General features: G+C 39.7%; 1 protein-coding gene across 6 annotated transcripts in view; it reads left to right on the forward strand.

Moving 5' to 3' along the window:
- The window catches only part of LOC130198187 (guanine nucleotide exchange factor VAV3-like), a 42,866-nt gene that overhangs the window by 13,221 nt on the left and 10,585 nt on the right, over positions 1-19,060 (forward strand). For all 6 annotated transcript variants that reach the window (XR_008832578.1, XM_056421323.1, XM_056421325.1 and 3 more), the window contains exons 11-23: positions 477-545; positions 2,561-2,647; positions 3,183-3,268; positions 3,545-3,677; positions 5,824-5,933; positions 7,631-7,732; positions 8,189-8,280; positions 9,068-9,090; positions 10,311-10,335; positions 12,939-13,069; positions 15,645-15,710; positions 15,960-15,994; positions 16,142-16,258. Coding sequence is in view for 5 of the 6 variants with exons in the window: in XM_056421323.1 (XP_056277298.1) it covers positions 477-545; positions 2,561-2,647; positions 3,183-3,268; positions 3,545-3,677; positions 5,824-5,933; positions 7,631-7,732; positions 8,189-8,280; positions 9,068-9,090; positions 10,311-10,335; positions 12,939-13,069; positions 15,645-15,710; positions 15,960-15,994; positions 16,142-16,258 (1,076 nt within the window). In the remaining variant the exon portion in view is untranslated. The remainder of the gene's footprint in view (positions 1-476; positions 546-2,560; positions 2,648-3,182; positions 3,269-3,544; positions 3,678-5,823; positions 5,934-7,630; positions 7,733-8,188; positions 8,281-9,067; positions 9,091-10,310; positions 10,336-12,938; positions 13,070-15,644; positions 15,711-15,959; positions 15,995-16,141; positions 16,259-19,060) is intronic.

The raw sequence follows: 19,060 nt of genomic DNA on the forward strand, positions 1-19,060 counted from the left end.
GAGAAATATCACAAGTGTTTTCTAGATTATATTTCACATATACACTGTTTCCCTCTGAGATGTAGTGGAGTAGAAGAATAAAGTATCAGAAAACGTAAATACTCAGTTAAAGTACAAGTACATTATATTTGTACTTACTTAGGTATAAGTGCAATACTTGAGTAATTGCACTTTGTTTCATTCCAGCACCTCTCTTATGATATACAGCTGAACGATCGGTCTCTGTCTTAATCTTTTATGGTGTTAATTGAAGCATATTTGTCAATATTCACCACAGAATACACCTTAAGATTCATTTAAGAGAATTACTAGAGCTTGAAAAGGCTCCTTCATTTGTTGTGAAAACTACATGGTAGCGTTAAATAGTAATCTAAATGAAATTAAATCAATAACCCAACCACTCGTGCTGATGTGTGTGAGTGTGAGTTTTGTGTGTGAACACGGTCTATCCTTTCCTTTCTGTCCTCCTCCAACAGGAACTAGTCAAACACACTCACGATGCTGCAGACAAGAGCAACTTGAAGATTGCTCTTGATGCCATGAAAGTAAGTGCCGAGCTTATGGTAAATGGTCTGTAATCATTTCAGCTTGTTACCAATAGCAGGAAGATTTAGTGGAAACAGTTTGTCTGCCATTCAACTATCAACATTTATTAGATGACAAAAGAAAATTACTCATGGTTCTCTGCTCAAAGTGGGTGTGAATTGATTCCACTTTCTCTTTAACATCACTCTCGTAAACGCTTCCCTTTTCCAGTCCTTTCGGTAACCAGAGCCTTGAATGCTTGATTTATACTTAGAATATGTACACGGTGTGCATGCTCAGCTCACAGATAAAAAAAACACCCTGCCGACAACATAAACATACTTTAATTCACATTAACATATATCTGTATGTTAAACTAGCAGCTGCTGAAGTTAGCTTAGCATTAATATTGGAAACTGAGAAACGGCATCAGTAGGTTGCCTACCAGCACCCCTAAAACTTAGTAATAAACACGTTATATCTGTTATTATCTGTACTAAATAAAGTGTAAAATGATGGTTTTAAGTGGTCGACAGTAACTGGTTTTGACTCTTTGGTTGGAGCAGTCTTTGTGCTTGCGGTGTCCTGGCTCCAGCTCCACCATAATAATAATAATAATAATTCATTATATTTGTAAAGCGCTTTTCAATGACCCAAAGACGCTGACAGAAAATGCAAAGCAAAAGAACAGACAAGAATGGGCAACATATAGAGACAAAATAGAACAGAACAACAAAACACAGTAGTCAGGGAAAAATAGAAGCAAAGCGGAGGGGGGGGGGGGGGGGTTGGGGAAAGGAGGTGGTTAAGGGTAGGGGAGATCATACGCTCGGGAGAAGAGGTAGGTTTTAAGGCGGGATTTGAAGGTGGTAAGTGAAGGTGAGTCTCTGACAGGCTGGGGGAGGGAGTTCCAGAGACGAGGTGCAACTCGAGAGAAGGCTCGATCACCAAAGTGTTTGAGTTTGGACGGAGGAACAATGAGGGGGGGAGTGGACGAGGATCGGAGGGTTAGGGTAGGGCGATGGAGAAGAAGGAGGTCAGTCAGGTAAGGGGGGGCCAGGCAGTGAAGTGCTTTGTAGGTGAGGAGGAGCACTTTAAAGTTGATGCGGTCTTTGATGGGGAGCCAGTGGAGAGATTGGAGGACAGGAGTGATATGATCACTGAACCGGGTGGTAGTGAGCAGGCGGGCGGCAGAGTTCTGTACCATCTGTAGTCGATGGAGGGAGCGGGAAGTGATGCCCGTGAGGAGGGAGTTGCAGTAGTCCAGGCGGGAGGAGACAAAGGCGTGAATGAGGCATTCAGCGGCAGTGGGAGAGAGGCAGTGTCTGATTTTGGCAATGTTGCGGAGATGGAAGTAGGAGGTCTTAATAATGGAGCTAACATGAGGGTCGAATGAGAGGGTGGGGTCCAGAATGAAGCCAAGGTTGCGAGCCAGGAGGGAGGGGGTGATGGTTGTGTCGTCAATGGTAAGAGCGATGGGTCCGGTCTTGTTGAGAGTTGATTTAGTGCCAATGAGGAGAAGTTCAGTTTTATCACAGTTAAGTTTGAGGAAGTTATGGGTCAGCCAGGTTTTTATTGCGGATATACAGGTTTCAATGTGGGAGAGGGGTGGGTTCTTTGTGGATTTTGTGTTTATGTAAATCTGTGTATCATCGGCATAACAGTGAAAGTCCAGGTTGAAGGTGCGAATAATTTGGCCAAGGGGGAGTATGTAGCAGATGAAAAGCAGGGGGCCAAGGACTGAACCTTGGGTGACCCCCTGCGTGACAGAGGAAAGGGTGGAGGTATGACCATTGAGGGAGATGAACTGTTTTCTGTCGGTGAGGTAGGAGGTGAACCAGTCCAGTGCAGTGCCCTCAACACCCAGTCATATCAGAGTGCTATTGATCTTCTCATCTAACTCTCAGCAAGAAAGCAAATAAGTGTACTTTAGATAAGTGTATTTCCCAAACTGAGCAAACTATTCCTCTCAATGTACAGAACAGAATGCTGTGTGTTAAATGTGTGTGTGTGTGTGTGTGTGTGTGTTGCCCAGGACCTGGCTCAGTTCGTCAACGAGGTGAAGAGAGATAATGAGACACTGAGGGAGATCGACCAGTACCAGAGGTCTATTGAAAACCTGGTAAATTAAAATATCTTTCTATCAGCAGCTGTTCGTGTAAACCTTTTACACGGTGCAAATTATCCTTTTGTTTCAACATTTCTTGGTATAAGCTTCTCGATTGATTTTTAAAAACATTTTATCTTAATTTATGATCTATCTTTAAGTTTTAGACTGCTGGCCTGACAAAAATATCATTTGAATAAGTCACATTAAGCTCTGCCACATTTGAATGGCCATTTTCCTGACATTTTATGGAAAACAATACATTTAGAAAAGAATCAGCACATTCTTTATTAATGAACTTAATAGTTGCAGCAGCAGCTTAATAACCCATTTTTACTGTGATTAAAATATTTAGTTAAAGATTTAATTTTTCTGTTAGAGATTATCTACAAATGTGGCTAGAGATGTGTCCCTTGTGACACCTCAACACATTTGAACTATTTTACTCTTTGCATTTGACCTATCAATGCATTTAATTCAAATGCATTTGTTTTATACATAATTCATTTTTATTTTAAGATATTCTAACTCTCTCTTATTTTACTTTTAGAATCAGCCTCTAATCAGCTATGGCCGACCAAAAGGTGACGGAGAGGTGCGCATGGTCTCCAGTGTTGACAAGAGGAAACAGGACAGGTTGTTCCACTTCAACTTCAGTGTCCTTAAAAAGGAATTTGGATAGCAGACACTAAATGTCTGATGAAGGTCACTTTAGTGAAACGCAGCTGTTGAATGCATTTACCATAATTGATGTCAGTGTGCAAGAGCAAACTTTTATATACTGTATCTATATATATATATATATATATATATATAATTGTATATCTATATATCTATACATCTATATATAGCTATTTATATATATATATAGAAATATATAACTATATAACTTTATGTCTTCTTATTTTACAGACACATATTTCTTTTTGATGTGGCTGTCATCGTTTGCAAGAGAAGAGGAGACAACTATGAGATGAAGGACATACTTGATCTCAACAACTTCAAGATCACAAACAACCCTACCACCGACAGAGAGGGTAAAAAGGTCAGTTGCTTGCTTAACACAACATACTTCAATACTCATAATTACACAGATGCCATCTTTGTATATTCATATTTATGCACATTACATCGCATTGAATACAAACTGTTTATCTACCTCACATTTGTATTTGTGTTATGGCTCATATCAGTAAACTGCACCACTAATGTACGGAAACGTATTCCCAATCCGTTTGGCTGCAGATTTCATCGCTAAAATAAATGTCGGCCGCTTCATGGGAGTAATCTAGAATGATGTTCTCTCCCTTTTCTGGCAGAGGGTCATTCACCCACACAGTTTATACAGTATGCTATTTTTCGCCTTGAGGGAACGTATCGTAGTGGAGGGGACTCGTTGGTGTCTTGTTGATGTAGGCCCACAGATGGTGTCTTCTCACTGCGGTGCTGATTGCTAATGTGAAACTGACAGTTTGCCAGAATGGGATGGTTCTGTGGGATTTTTTTTTTATCAAAGGGACTCCATTCTCATTCTTATTTACTCTATTGTGCAATCACGATGTGTGCGTTTGTGTGTTGTCTGTCTGTGTGGGACACGTGGTTGGCAGTGATTGGTCTTTAACAAGCCTGGTCATGGTCTTCATGGGTTTTGGGGGTTCATGTATTTGTTTGGCATTATTCAAGGTGGTCTTTAGCACTATTTTGAAATCAATAACATGTAATGACACAAACAGTGTAATTTTGCCTGTCATTATTTTTGTCCCATCTACCTTCCAATGTTTTGCTCCACAACAGTAAACAGACATGTGCCACAGAAAAAGACACATCTCCACAGACATAGAGATACTGTGTAACTACATTTAAGTAGTATAAGCTACATTCACCTTTAACACACACTCACAAACACACACATACACCGCAGGACAGAGATGCTAATATCAGGTGATGAATGTGTGCAGTCCTCCAAGGCTGCTCATAGCTATATATCATTTTCTGCTAAATGAAACTTCAGAGTGTGAATGGGGTGCCACTGAGCACCCACACAGTCATCAATGATTTAACACTCTGCAGAGCTCTAAAACTCTCAGGGCCTCGCAAGGCTGGCCAATCACTGCCGGGTAAACCCGACCACTTTTCCTGTTCTTGAAATAATTATGATGACACAACAAGCTGCAACCGATTTGGGTGGCAAAAACTGAAAAGTTTGGGAATTGATTGAAAATTGTTCTTAAATACGTAAAGCATTAAGTGCTGCAGTGGTAGTAAATATTTGGTGGCCAGCGGTTGAAGAACCTGCTGGGCTATGAAAGTGTTTAAAGAGAAAACAAGCCGTCAATTGTTATTTTCTACACCCAGGATTTTGTAAGATTTATAAATAACAATAGGTGAAGGACTTTTGCAACTATTTTTTGGATAGTATTTCTATATTTAGGATATATTTGGAAAATAAACTACAACAGCGTCTTTGGTTTAAATCCTCTTTGGGCCGAACTCTGCACTGCACATGTTTGACTGTACCTTTACATTCACTTACCGGCGGCTAATGGTTACATTAGTTTCACTTCCCAGTTACTGGATCATATTAACAGTAAATTAATGTGAAATGACAACTGTTACCCCAAAGTAATTATGACAGTATATTACTGTGATTTAGCAGTGTGCTCCTGTAGAATTACTATATTTAACTGAAGATGTAAATTAGCTGAAGTTACGCTCTGGTACATCACATGGTGACATTCATGTTTTAACTGTACATGGTCCCCTTCAAAAAGATAATAATACAAATTAACTATGATTTCACAGTTGACGCCAAATTACTGTAATTTAGCACTATGCTGCTGTCAAATTAAAGCGTAATTTATATTTAATTTCTATTGCTGCTGCTCTAAAAAAACTAAAAACAAACAGCTGCCAAATTCATTCTTAGTTAGTCTGTGAGCCTGCTGTTACAAATAAATCGTAACATCCTACCATGGGTATCTTTAATTTATGATATGAATAAAAACAAAAACAAACAAAAAATACAGACAGTCTAGTTTATTGCTGCCCTGAGCGATCGTGCCACCCACCATTTAGAAGTGTACATTGTGAGATAATTGTGTTCATGTTGCCGGGGAAGTTTCCCATTTTTGAAACAAATGTGCATATGCCTTCATGAGAATTCACTAACAGTTTGACTCCTGCCTCCACAGTGGTGCTACGGGTTCTACGTGACTCACCAGCAGGGCCACGCAGGCTTTGAGTTCTTTTTTAAGACCAGAGAACTGAAGAAGAAGTGGCTGGATCAGTTTGAAATGGCCATGTAAGTATGCCAACACAGGGACACCACAGTCAGGACACTTTGTAGACAATGCAGAAGACCAGTGTGTGTATCACAGGGAAACATAACTGCAATTGTATGCGCACGTTTGATGTTTATTTGTATTTGTTTGAATGCATGTTATATCGAGGCCAGGAGAGTTATTGACTCTGTCATGTGGACTGTTTGATCAGGTCTTAGCTGTAATCAAACACACACACACACCCACACACACACACACACACACACACACACACACACACACACACACACACACACACACACACACACACACACACACACACACAATTCCAAAGAGCTGCAGAACTACAAAGAAGTTACTGCTTCGATTATTCTTCAAATCAGTGCTTGATGGAGGTATATCATATTATTATTTTGTAAGAGTGGGAGGTTTTTTTCAGGCAGACATCCTTTGTTATGTTTATTCAGTAGTATACAATGTTGTTTTGACATATGCAGATTTACTGAACAAATGCTTTGTGTTTGGGGTGGATGTGTATGAACACAATATTCCTGATTTGCATAGTGATTCGATTATGGCCTTCTCAAAAACATTTTCACTTCTCAGAGTTTCCGGATTATACTCGATACATGCACTGTAGCGAAACACTATAGTGTGTCGGGATGTACATCAATGTGCATTTAAAGTGCTTCTTCATCTCTTCTTGAACTGAAAGACATCAGACATGAACCCATAAGCCCACCTGACATTTGCTCAAACGTCAAGCGTCATTTCCAAAACTAAAAAAAACTAAAAAACATTTCCAATCCTTTTTTCTTGAAACATTTATTTTTGCACAAATACAGGGTTGTTGTGCCTTTGTGTATTGGGCAATGAGACCAGAAGTGGTCCATTCAGAAAGTGACAAGTGTACCTGTACCCAGGATTTGGGCTTCCGATGAAGGACTCACTCATGGCAGCACTCAGGCAGTACTTATGTCGCAGAATGGTGTATTCAACGTTTGTCCATGTTCCAGAAAGGCTGCTTATTTCTGCTACGCATGTTGCCCCTCTCACATTCGAACACATGCAACTGATTCAAGCCCTCTTCATTTACAAGTACACGTGTGCTGGAGGTGAAATTGATTTAGTTTTAGCCAGAAGTAGGAAGGAATGGGCAGGAGTAAAGACATGAATCAGCAAAGATATTTTTTTCAGTTGATAAAGGAATGATTGAACATGTTTTGTATTTTGAGAAAACACCACTGAGACACACTGACATCATACGACTTTGGTCTTGACTGAAATATCTCAACACATTTGGATGGGTTGCCATACAATTTTGTATAGACACTGATGGTCTCCAGAGGATGAATCTTAATGACGTTGGTGATCCCTTGACTGCTCCACTCCACTGTGACGTTGACATTTGTGGTTTTGAGCCCCTGAATTGTCATTTGTCCAATACTTGAACAAATTACATCCCCTTTAGCCGCAGCTGTACGTTGTGTTTAATGATAATAATAGAACATGTTAGCATGCTAACGCACTAAACTAAGATTGTCTTAATGATTAACATTGTACCTGCGTATCATCAGCATGTTATCCTTGTCATTGTGAGCATATTAATGTGCTGAAGTTATTATTTAGCTCAAAGCACAGTTATGCCTATTTGCAGCTTTAGACTCTTGTTTTCATTTAATGTTCATTTAACCTTTTGTTGTTACTTTTTCTCTAGATCAAATATTCGACCGGAGAAAGCCAACCACAACACCCACCAGTTCATGATGCACACCTTTGAAAGGATCACTTCCTGTAGTTTCTGTCACCTGTTGCTCAGGTAATATTCATACATCATGATCAGACTCTTTTGGATAATTATGTAGAGCTGATAAAGTACCTGTTGACCTGAAAAAGGGTGAACATCAACAGTAACTTTGTTCATGGATGACATATCATCATGTTATTGCACTTTTGTTTTTGCATATTGGAGTATTAAAGGAACACGTGTTAGCCTTTCATCAGGCTATTTTTAAAATGCAGCCTCTCAACAACTGAAAATGGCTTATTATCACTGGGATTTAACTGAAATAACCAGGGACTTCAGATTGTTAGCTGTCTCAGTTTTCAGCAGACAGTATCAGTTTTATGGTTTTGGAAAGCTGATGGACATTTTCCTGTGCCATTTGTTTTCTTATCTTGACTGCGACAGAAACCTAATCATTCAAAATGTCAAGGTATTTCTCGTAAGGACGCTGTTATACATGAAATATACCCTGTGTTTTATTGTGTCAAGGGGTATCTTTAACCAGGGTTACCTTTGTCTGAAATGTGGGCTGGGGGCTCATAAGGAGTGTCTGGGTCGACTGGAAATCTGTGGGAAGACAGGTGAGATGGAAACCTTCTAAACTGATTGTGTGTACCTTTGTTGCAATAACTTAGTGTGAAAACATATGGCATCATTTCCATGATATTTACTGTGTATATTTATATCCCTCAGAGAACATATCCTAACTTTTTGGTGACCTTTCTTATAGCTCCACCTTCAGGCCTCAATTTATACTTGTAGGCCAAAATATCAAAATCTAAAAGGCAGATTTCCATGAAATTATCACATTTATGCTCCCTAAAGGAGGACCTCTTTGCATTTTGGGCCCTCCATGAGCTTTCCTCGAGCACCACACATATGCCAGATTGCCAACCTTCTACATACTCTATGTATCAGTTGGAGTACTTGTGAATTTGTTGAATATTTAAAAATATGTATCTCTCTGGAAGAGATGATCTTCCTCACTTTGCCACCCACAGGTACACATTCCCTCCTTTATTTCCCTCTCAAGGTAAAATAACATTATTTTATGAGAAAAACTGCAAATAACGGATGATGTTCAGCATTTAAAACTAAAGTATGCCATAAATATATTTAGCAGTTCCATTATACACGTGTCGATCTTTAGGCCTTTGTTATAAGTGTGGGGCATCGTCCTGATTACACAGACAGCAGCAGGCAGCTCAGGCCTTTGACAAGCCTTCTCAGCAGAAGCACGGTGGTCTTTATGCATTCTGAGGCGTGATGAGGACCAGCAGAGGTTGACAGTTGAGGTTGTAAGTCAGGAAGCCACCACACACTCATATTGTATTCTTCTCACTGTGTCTGTCTCTCACCTGACTGCAGATTCAGCCAAGCCAAAACTCAAGGTAAGTCCTGGACTGCTTCTCCTCTTTGACTGAGACACAAACATAGTGAAGCATAACATAGCAGATAAGGTAATGACACACATGAGGAGTTCTGATTGGCCAGACTCCTGTCAACACACAGCAGTCAGACAATGATATCTCCTGCCTTGTCTTTCAATGCAATCAATAATGTATCTTTAGCCGGAGCGAGTGTTTTCAAATAAATGTGCTCCAGAATGTTTTATTTACTGCATCTCTTGACAAATTTACCCCATTTCAATACTATTAAGGTGGTAAATTGAAGCCAGATTGTAGAAACTATGTGTGTGAGGAATCATTATATGACACGTTTGAACGTCAAACTGCTTTCTGCATTCTGGGGAATTTTTCTGCACCAAATTCTGATGGAAATGTCGACATTTATTTGGGAAACGACAGGGGATAGGTACAAATTCTTTAATATAGTGGAACGGCTCTTAAGCCTTCTGTATTGCTTACATATATTTATTCTCCTGTAAAAACACGGATGTTAGCATGATTCCGCCCTCTCTTGTGTCTTTTGTTTGGGGAAGTAAAGTTTTTAAATTTGACTGGACTTACATTTTTTATCTTGATAATAACATCATAATATTAGAAAATATTATCATTCTAACACACACAGCTGAACCTCTGTGACCTCATCGCTGGCTCTGGCACTGAATGACATCCTAATAAAACTACCAACTATAAGCAAACATCTTAAAAGTCTATACTGCATATTCATTTTCCTTTGGCACATATAAAAGCTCCACAGATATCACCTGTCAGAAAATGATTAGGTTTTTTTTTAACGTTTAAAACCCTTGATGAAAAAAACGAGATCTCATACTTTTCTTCGTTTCTTCCGTTAGTGACAGTTAATCTGAAAAGTAAACACTAGGATACCCAGATGAGTTGGCGAAAAAAATTATGCTAATTGTTTAAAAGACAAATAAAAAAAAAATCCCCCTAAAAGACAAAATGCTAAGAAACAGAACTCCTACGGTTTACTCGGGATGTCTGTCTTTTACTTTTAAAATGATTAGACCACACAACTAAATAGTAGAACACTCACCGATGAATGTGTAAAGTTCTTCAGGTCGGACTGAACCTGCACAAGGAGTCAGAATGTCCTCTCTATATCATCTTTCTTTCTCCATAACTCTTTCTGCCTTCCTTGTTTTATTTATTTTTTCTTGCTGACATTTGTTCTCCATCCACAGGAAAACACGCCGCCACCAGACCCAGGTCAGTACGGCTTGACCACTTGACCTTTTTTCACTTGTGTGGACCTGCTAAGGGCTTTACGTGGTTCCTCTCAAGCTGATTTCATCTTGGCCCAAATCAAATCTGTAACACAAAGGATGAAAAGGAGACCGTTTTTTTGGAAGGACAGAGTGAGACCTGGAGTAGATGGATGGATGAGCTAACCCTCAGATGTTATCATACCCCTCCCCCCTCGCATTTGTGATTAAATAGTACTCACCCCGCCAAACAAAAAAAGAAAAGCAGTGACATGTGACATGAATCTCTCCTGCTCACACACAGGGTTCCAAGGAGTAAATGATCAACAACTGTTTCTTTTTGACAAATATATTTGAGTAACACATGAATAATATGATTCAGAAGGAGTCCTTATCCGATGCACAACAAAAAGCCCTTTTCTTACCTCATGTCGTAATGCTGAAACCCAAGACGGCATTGAAATGAATTGGAGTGGGTGGAATCATTATGAGGACCACGGTAGGAGAGATACTGGTAGAAAAGCTCTTCTGGCAGTCTATACTTCTTGGCCTCAACCGCTGAGCTGTGCCTTTGTGGTAAATACATTTCCATAAAGGGCTTTATGAGAAAGACAGCCACAGCCGTGCTTATTGTTCTGATTAAAAACATGAATGTTAGATATTCAATTCTTCCGAGGTCACCCTCAGCCAGTAGGTTCCTCGGGCTGGTTTGCAGGGGAGCCATGGCTTGCAAGGAGATGTGCCTGAGGGGGCTAGATGTGTGAGTCTGTGGAGAGTAAGTGGCTGTGTCCTTTATGTTGGCAGGGCTGTTTAGTCTTCGCCTCAGCCGGGTGCTTGTGGCTGTGTTTGTCTGCTATGCTAAAGAAAGATTGGAGCTGTAACATACAGGAAACAAAGAGATTAATTTCCTGCAAGTGTAAATCACTGCTTTTTTAGGATGGTGCCATTCTCGTGGTTTAGACATGTGGGCATGTTGTAGATCAGTTGTGCTGAAACATTTAGGACAATGACAGTTTGGGATTTAGCTTTGTTCACTGCTCGATTGGTGCAGAAAAATAAATTAATAATAATAATCAGACACAATTGTCTCACTCTCCTCTACTGATATTTAATCTGGCAGATATATATATATTAGGGCTATCAATCGATTAAAAAAAATTAACTAATTAATCGCACATGTTGAAATTGCGATTAATTAATCGCGATTAATCGCGCTTAAAAGTGTTTTCCTTCTTTTTAAAGACAAAACTTCACACAGAGCTGTGTTTTCAAAGAGGCTCCTACATATAAAGTGCCAGCGAGGTATTTAATATCGTGGATGATAAATTGTTTCTTCAGTGAAACATCAGATTAGTAAAAAAAAAAAAGTATATTGAGACCCCATTGGTTCTGTCATCTTTAACATTGAACAACAGCAGAACCAGTGGCCTTGGTAACTGACTGACATTCACATATGTCACGTTAACCCTCTGGAGGCTGGGGGCATTTTATACATTTTACAAAATAAATTAAATTCACCGTTTAAAGTCTTTCGCATGTGACACACCCCCACGTGTTATACATCAAACATTCCAGAACAATCTCAGCTCTGAAATGAGGCTCATTGACCTCGCGCCGTGTTCTCTGGTTCTCTGACTGACAGGCTGCTAAATGAGCCGCACCTGTGAGGTGGGAGGTCCTTTGTGATTTACTGAGTGTTCATTGGTTGTTTTTACCGAAACGGATTGACAAATCATGGTGAAGGTTTCGTGTGATGAGTTCTTTCCGCGCCGCGTCACCCGACGCGTCGCCCCTTCGTTCCTCTGTGTATCAGAGGGGGAGACGGGAGGAAGGAGAGCAGGAGGAAACCCGACTGATTCATCCACGAGTTAAACTGATTTCTGCTCCTTATTTTCGCGGAGAAATAATTGTTTTAAAAACGGAAACAGTGTCAAACCGTACTGCCGCGGTTTAAAAAAAAAAAAAAAAAAGTTGCGTTAATTGCGTTAAAATATTTTAGTGCGTTAACGCGGCCAAATTAATCGCATAGATTAACGCGTTAACGCTGACAGCCCTAATATATATATATATAGATATATCCCATGCTTTGGCACATCACTGCTGTCAATCCAATCCAATGCCGTTGGGATGGAGAATTTTGTTTATCGTGCTCAGAGCGCTGATAGAAGTGTCAGGACACTGTGATATTGCTGTGGTCATTGAGAAGAAGGTCAGAAATAAAATGAAAAGCACAGATATTGTTTTGCACATCGGCTAGGGTGAGGTTACACTTGGTTCTATTCAGAGTAAGAGGTCCCTGGAAACTTGAAAGCATGAGAATTACAATTTTAGTTAATAACATCAAGTTTACCTCCCCGTGTATACAGAATACTTTGAATCTGAGCTTTTTTCAACATAGGGCTTTTTGATTCAAATGCCTATTACTTACTCAATCAGTGGTCCCTTTGTCCTTATATCATACATGGTTGCAGTATTTTAGATGTATTCCCTAAAAGTAATGCATCTGGCTACACTCTTGCTCCTGCTATATGTTCCTCTTTAGAAAGACTCTCTGATAAATGTTTAAAAGTGTGAGTTTAAATGTTCTTGTATTCCCTGTCTCTTTAGGTTTACCCAGGATGGTTGTGATCAGAGACTACGGAGGCATCCCCTGTCCCCAGTGTGGGCCCCCACTAAGCATTCATGCGGGGGATGTCATTGAACTGATGTTTGCCGACCTGCACAGCTCCTGGTGGCAGGTGCGTGTCACTCAGCTCATCTTGGGTTTTATCTCGACATCTGTGACTCCATGAAAAAATAACATGTTACGGCTCATCGGCTTGGCTTGGTGCACGCACCGACTCTGCAGTGTCGTGGCTTTGAAGCCACGCTGCGTGTCACCTCTGCTCTCTTACTTGTGGATATCCCACCATCTGCAAAAGCTTCAAATTGTTGTAATGGGGTGACATCAACAATTTATCTCCCTTTGGCCATTATCGTTAATAAATTACAAATGATGTTGTTTCATCATATTCTGTGTCCTGTCAGGTGAGCCATTAATTTTGTATTATTATGAGGTCAGGGTTTGTTAGAAATATCAGTCGAAGATCTCTATGAACTCTTCAGAACCACAGTTGCATTAATAATAGGGTGTATGTCGTTTCTTTCACTCCTCAGATTGAATCATAGCCTACAACAGATGATCTAACCAATTAGTGGCTTTAGTTGATTAATTGAGTGCCACACTGAGACAATAAAACAGCAGACTCTGGAGCCTCTGGAGGATGTTTTAATGGTTGGTGCACAGCCTCATGTACAGGCACATTTAGCAACCATCTCATGAGGTCAGCCAAAGGTTGACAGCGTTTGACCTTATCTACTTTTGAAAGGATGGTCGATTTATCTGGGGTCTTGCGGCAGCCTCCCTAGCTGTTTCTCACTCTGCTTTACGGTGGCAATAAAGCCTCATCCTCCAGTTGGTGCTGCTCAATTCAGACTGCAGTCTTTGCCAACGGCACGGCTGGGAGTTGGCGGTTTGCCTGATTTCCTATGCTCCATGTTTCTCTCTGTTGTGACAGAGCACAAGGTGGAAGGTGAAGACATGAATGCGAGGAGACTTCTCGTAAGCCGATAGAACGGCTAGCAGAAAGGCATGCTGCAGACCTGATGGCACTGCTTTGTTTGTGACCATGGCAACTAGGCTGGGAGGAGATAATTGAAGGAATTAAATGATAATACACATTTGTGTCAATAACTGTCCAGTGCATAATTATAATGCAATGAGGCTATCCACCAAAACAACGTTTTCTTTTTTCAAACCCCTTTTGTTGGGCTTTGCATGGTAGGGATTGCAATGATATCAATAACACAGGTGCAAGGCAATGTGAAAGTGTTCTCCAAACCACAAATGACACTGTATCAATCATGATAAAATGTTGTTAAATATATTTATGTTTTGGAGTGTTCTTCACATTCACATTTCCGCAATTTTTTTTTAGCAGTGACAGCTGGTGGCAGTAATGAGCGTAACAATGGAGGGTGCAGTAATATAAAATGATTAAGAAGACTCAAATTTCAGAAACAATAAAAGTTTCAACTCATGTAAAAAGAAAGAAGAACCATCTCAACCAGTTTGTTTGGTCACACATTGCCTTTTGCTGGAAAAAAGGGAATCCAAAGAAAACCCTGGTTGTTTATAATGAAACCTCCACAGGGTCCCTTTAATCTTCAGCATCCCCTGTGGCGCCAGAGGATGGAATTACAGTACATTGAGGATTCATATCCCCTGTTACCTAGAAGGCAATTATCCCCCATCACACTGGCAGAACAATACAATCAATCACCGTAATTTCATTTGATCCTTTAGCTGCTGCCTATTTATGCCAACAGAGTAATAAGTTTAATTTAGATCATACGCTTATCGAAGGCATAACAAATAGAGAGGGGCTCTCAAAAAACCTTTGATGAAATGAATGGAATTGATGGAATGAATCATAGAGATGGGTAAAGATTCGCTTTCCAATCTAGTTACTGCCGGGGCTTGCACGGTCCCAAAAAGCATTTGATACACATAATAAAGAGGAGTGAGGAGGAGAGCATAAACAGGGCAGGAAGCTGAATGAGGAGCTTCACATGCCCTCAACACTTACTGTCTTCTCAGATTGACTCAATGGACTTCAAATTGACCTCAAACTCTTAACTGGTAACTCAAATTATCTTGAGCTCAATATTGATAAGTATTTATGTTTATATATATATTTATATTTATAGATATGTTTATATATATATTTTAAATTATATATATATATATATATATGTACTGCATACATATGCATGTCTTCAAGATGTACGTGAAAGAGAATTAAAGTTATCAAATAAACTGAAGATTTATTAATCTATGTAAGTTTGTATGACAGTCACGTAGTTTGTTTTACCAATGTGTCGTGTAAACTACATGATGTTTGTTGAAGGAATTAATGAATTTCATATAAAGCTTGTGTTGTGCTTGAGCCAAGTAGCTAAAATACAATTGTTAGTCTTTAGTGCAAGCCACAGAGCTCACGCTGTTTGGATATTCAAAGACCCGAATAAGATCCATTATTTAGTGTTAAACAAGGCTCTTGTTTTGATGCAGTACAAATCTAACTGCCGGCGGAGTTTGAACCATAATTAACTTGGGTTGGAAATTAGATGTACTGCTTGTTGTGTACTAATTGCTGAGGATTTATTGAAGTGAGTAGGGGCGGAGAGGAGAGGAGAGAAAGAGAGAGAAAGAGAAAGGTGAATTTTCTCCCAGACAAATGTAATGCGATTAACAGCCAGTTGCTGTTGCAGGGAAAAATTCTGGCGACAAGCAAGATTGGCTTCTTTCCAAGTGATGCTGTGAGGCCTTGCCCGTGTGTAAGTGTGTTTATTTTTTTGGAATCAATAAGACACATTTAGTGTGATTACAATGCATTTGGTGGATAATAGCTTCTATTGATGTCCTGGCAAAGAAATGTAGTGCTTTTCAATTGCACTTTATCTCTGGAGAAGAGTGATTTTAGCCATTAGATGTGGCTTGAATATCACATAACCACAAATGACCTCCACCCTTTGTGTATTGAATTCCTAAAAATGCAAAATAACCAACATTTGTTTCCATGCCAGGTTCCAAAACCTGTCGATTACTCTGCTCATCTCTGGTAAGCGCTGAAAACAAATGTCCGTAGACTGTTAACTATAACTACAAGTCATTTTCACTCTTTATTGATTGAATTAAGTGTTCTCATCCTCATATTCAGAAGGATTGATTGCAGTGTAAGGGCAGAAGTTGTTTATGGGTGGTTCAGGTTTGCAGGTCCTATGGAGAGATACCAGGCGGAGGTGGAGCTTCTGGACCGAGAAAACGGAACCTATCTGGTTCGCCACAGGAGTAAAGAGTGCACCGAATACGCCATTAGTATAAAGTAAGTGACATGATGGCTTGTTTCTATTTATTTCCAATCAAAATATACAATTTCACTCCCTGCAGTTTACTAATAATGGCAGAATAAACAAAACACACATAGTCAGCAGCAGTCTGGTGGGCCACAAACCCCTTATTCTGAGAGGCGAGAAGCGAGTGGCGAGAATCGTTCAAACAAACACAATGCCCACCTGCAAACAATAGTTCAGCACAGCAGTGTTGTGGTGGGTGAAAACAAGCAGCTCATCAAATGGTAAAAGTGGATGGGCCGCAGCAGAAGGAGGTCATGCTATGTTCCACTCATGCCAATGAAAAAGTTATGGGGACTTTATTATTATGAAGTATGGATGAAAGTTTGTCTGGTCTGATGGATCATAGTTGCTGATAAAATGAATGTAGATGGCGGGGGAGACAATTGGGTTTCAAAGCGTTGTTTCAAATTGTAAAAATACACATTTTCTCACTCACTGTATAGTCTTATCAAGCAAAGAGTTTTGGCCACATTTGAGATTTAGTTCAGCCTCTTCTAAAATATACTGCTGTTCGTTAGACTTGGGGCGCCTGCATTGCAATGCTTTGCAGTAACCATGTTATGTCATTCATCATTCTGAAAGTTAGTTACAGGTTGAGATATGGCATTTGGGATTGTAAAAGAAAGGTGCAATGAGTCAGAAAATACCCATTTAACTCACATGTGACCTAAAATAGAATTGCATTCGACATTCAATGTCTTTGTCACCAAAATATCATGGTTATATGAAGCCTTGGGCATATCAGCAGCTGCTTATAACATTTTAGTTTTTATTTCTCTTCTTATTCAGTACCTTAGCAGTTCACTATTATGGGTATTGTGCACCAACACCAACATTATACTCCAGCTGTCGCTTAAGTTGAGCTGAGTTTGCATATTGTAAACACCTGGAGAGGGACGGTTTAACCCTCCTGTTACCTTAGGGTCAATTTGTCCCCATTCAATGTTTAATGTCGGTGTTCTTTCGGGTCAATTTGACCCCAGGCTGTTTTTCACTGTGTCAAACATATAAGAAATATAAACTTTTTTATATATTTAAAGGGCTATTTAGGTAGTCAACAAACAAACATAAAGTACCACACACTTAAACTTGGAAAACAATATTAATTCTAATAATTTTCTGGAGGTTTTAATTGCTGGGGTCAAAATGACCCCAAGGGTAAAATATGTCAGTAAATATAAAGGTAACAGGAGGGTTAAACATTGAATGGGGTCAAATTGACCCTAAGGTAACAGGTGTGTATTATTTGTATTATTTTGGTGGTCAAAGGTGAAAACCATCTGCATTTAATGACTGATTTACAAGATAGAAATGCAGTTGTTGTTTATATGTCCAGTTATTATTTGTCCTGGATAATTCCCAAAGCTCACTGTGAACAGTTTTCATTGGAACTACATAGTACAGAATAAAACTGTTAACAGTGAGGTATATTTAAAAAAAAAAAAAAATCTCAGCATCAAACCTGAATTTCTGCTTTAGCTACAGGTAGATATGTATATTCCTTTACCTGGGCAAAGAAAAGCAAAACTTTCTCCATGGCTAGACACGCAAGGTAATTTAGAATATGCTTTTCTAATTTGAGTATGTACCCTGTGTCATCGGCACACAGTTTGTTTGAACCTACATCTTCCCTAAACATTGTTGAGGTTCATTTGAGTTTACCCTGATGGTTGGCTCAGTCTATGCATTTCAGTTGAAGAGGTGGAATTGGATGAACTTTTTTTTCTATCTATCTTTTGTCCGTCTCTTCTGCCCAGATATTTCTTGAAGGAGAGCCAGATAGCTTTGCATCTCACTATTTGCTGCTCTTTGGCTATCAGTCTTAGAAATGTATTTCAAAAGATGGCAAGTAATGCATTTGAATTTAAGATAAAACAGCCATCCCTTTTGGCCTCAATAAATGGCTGCTTTATCTGCATGTTGGAGTGCCTTTTAAAAAACAGCACTGGCCATTTAACCAGCGAATATCTTTCAGGCTCCATCAAAGCTTGTTCAGTCTTAGAAAAAAGGACTATCTAGTCCCCCCGACCTGACATGACAGCGCCAAGAGATTATAGCGATTGAGGGTGCACTATGAAATAGTGTTTGGATGTTAAGACTATTTAGCCAGTGACACACCATTCCAGCCCATTTTGTTTGGTGGACTCATACCGTCCCTCATTCAACACTTTGATATACAGGGCCGGTTTCTGAACACACCAATCCTAATTGCCTGTCTCACTGCTTAAGATCGTTATCAGAATGGCCGTTTGAGATAATGGAGCTTTATATGAGAGCTGCTACTAATCAACTGGAACTGTCTGGTGTCACTAGACACTGTCTCGTGTGTGTGTTTGTGTGTGTGTGTGTTGAATGAAGTTTGTGTGTGTATGAGTGTGCAGCCTTGGGAGCCTATCGGAGGAAGAAGGACATACTCACCAAAAAGGACTCATCTGTCTCCATGTGTTATGCACTATAACTCAACACACATCAACAATGTATTACTCGCCATATATTCATAATGTATCTGGGAATTTGCTACATTTTCTTGTCATGCGCTATACACTGCGTCGGAAGATTTACAATGCGGATCTATTTTCAGTGTAACTTGCATAGCACCACATGGGATGTAATTTACAGCCCTGTGCTTTCTATTGGCTTGGCTGCACACGCCCATTGAAGCCGGCAGTGTATGTGTCCTGAACAGTGTGTGTGTATTGTCAAGGTTAGTCTGCAATATTATTCAACACAGTAGCTTTCCTGAGCTACTAATCTCACATGACATGATTAAT

This window comes from Pseudoliparis swirei, chromosome 8 (assembly GCF_029220125.1).
Source record: "Pseudoliparis swirei isolate HS2019 ecotype Mariana Trench chromosome 8, NWPU_hadal_v1, whole genome shotgun sequence".
Classification (NCBI taxonomy): domain Eukaryota; kingdom Metazoa; phylum Chordata; class Actinopteri; order Perciformes; family Liparidae; genus Pseudoliparis; species Pseudoliparis swirei.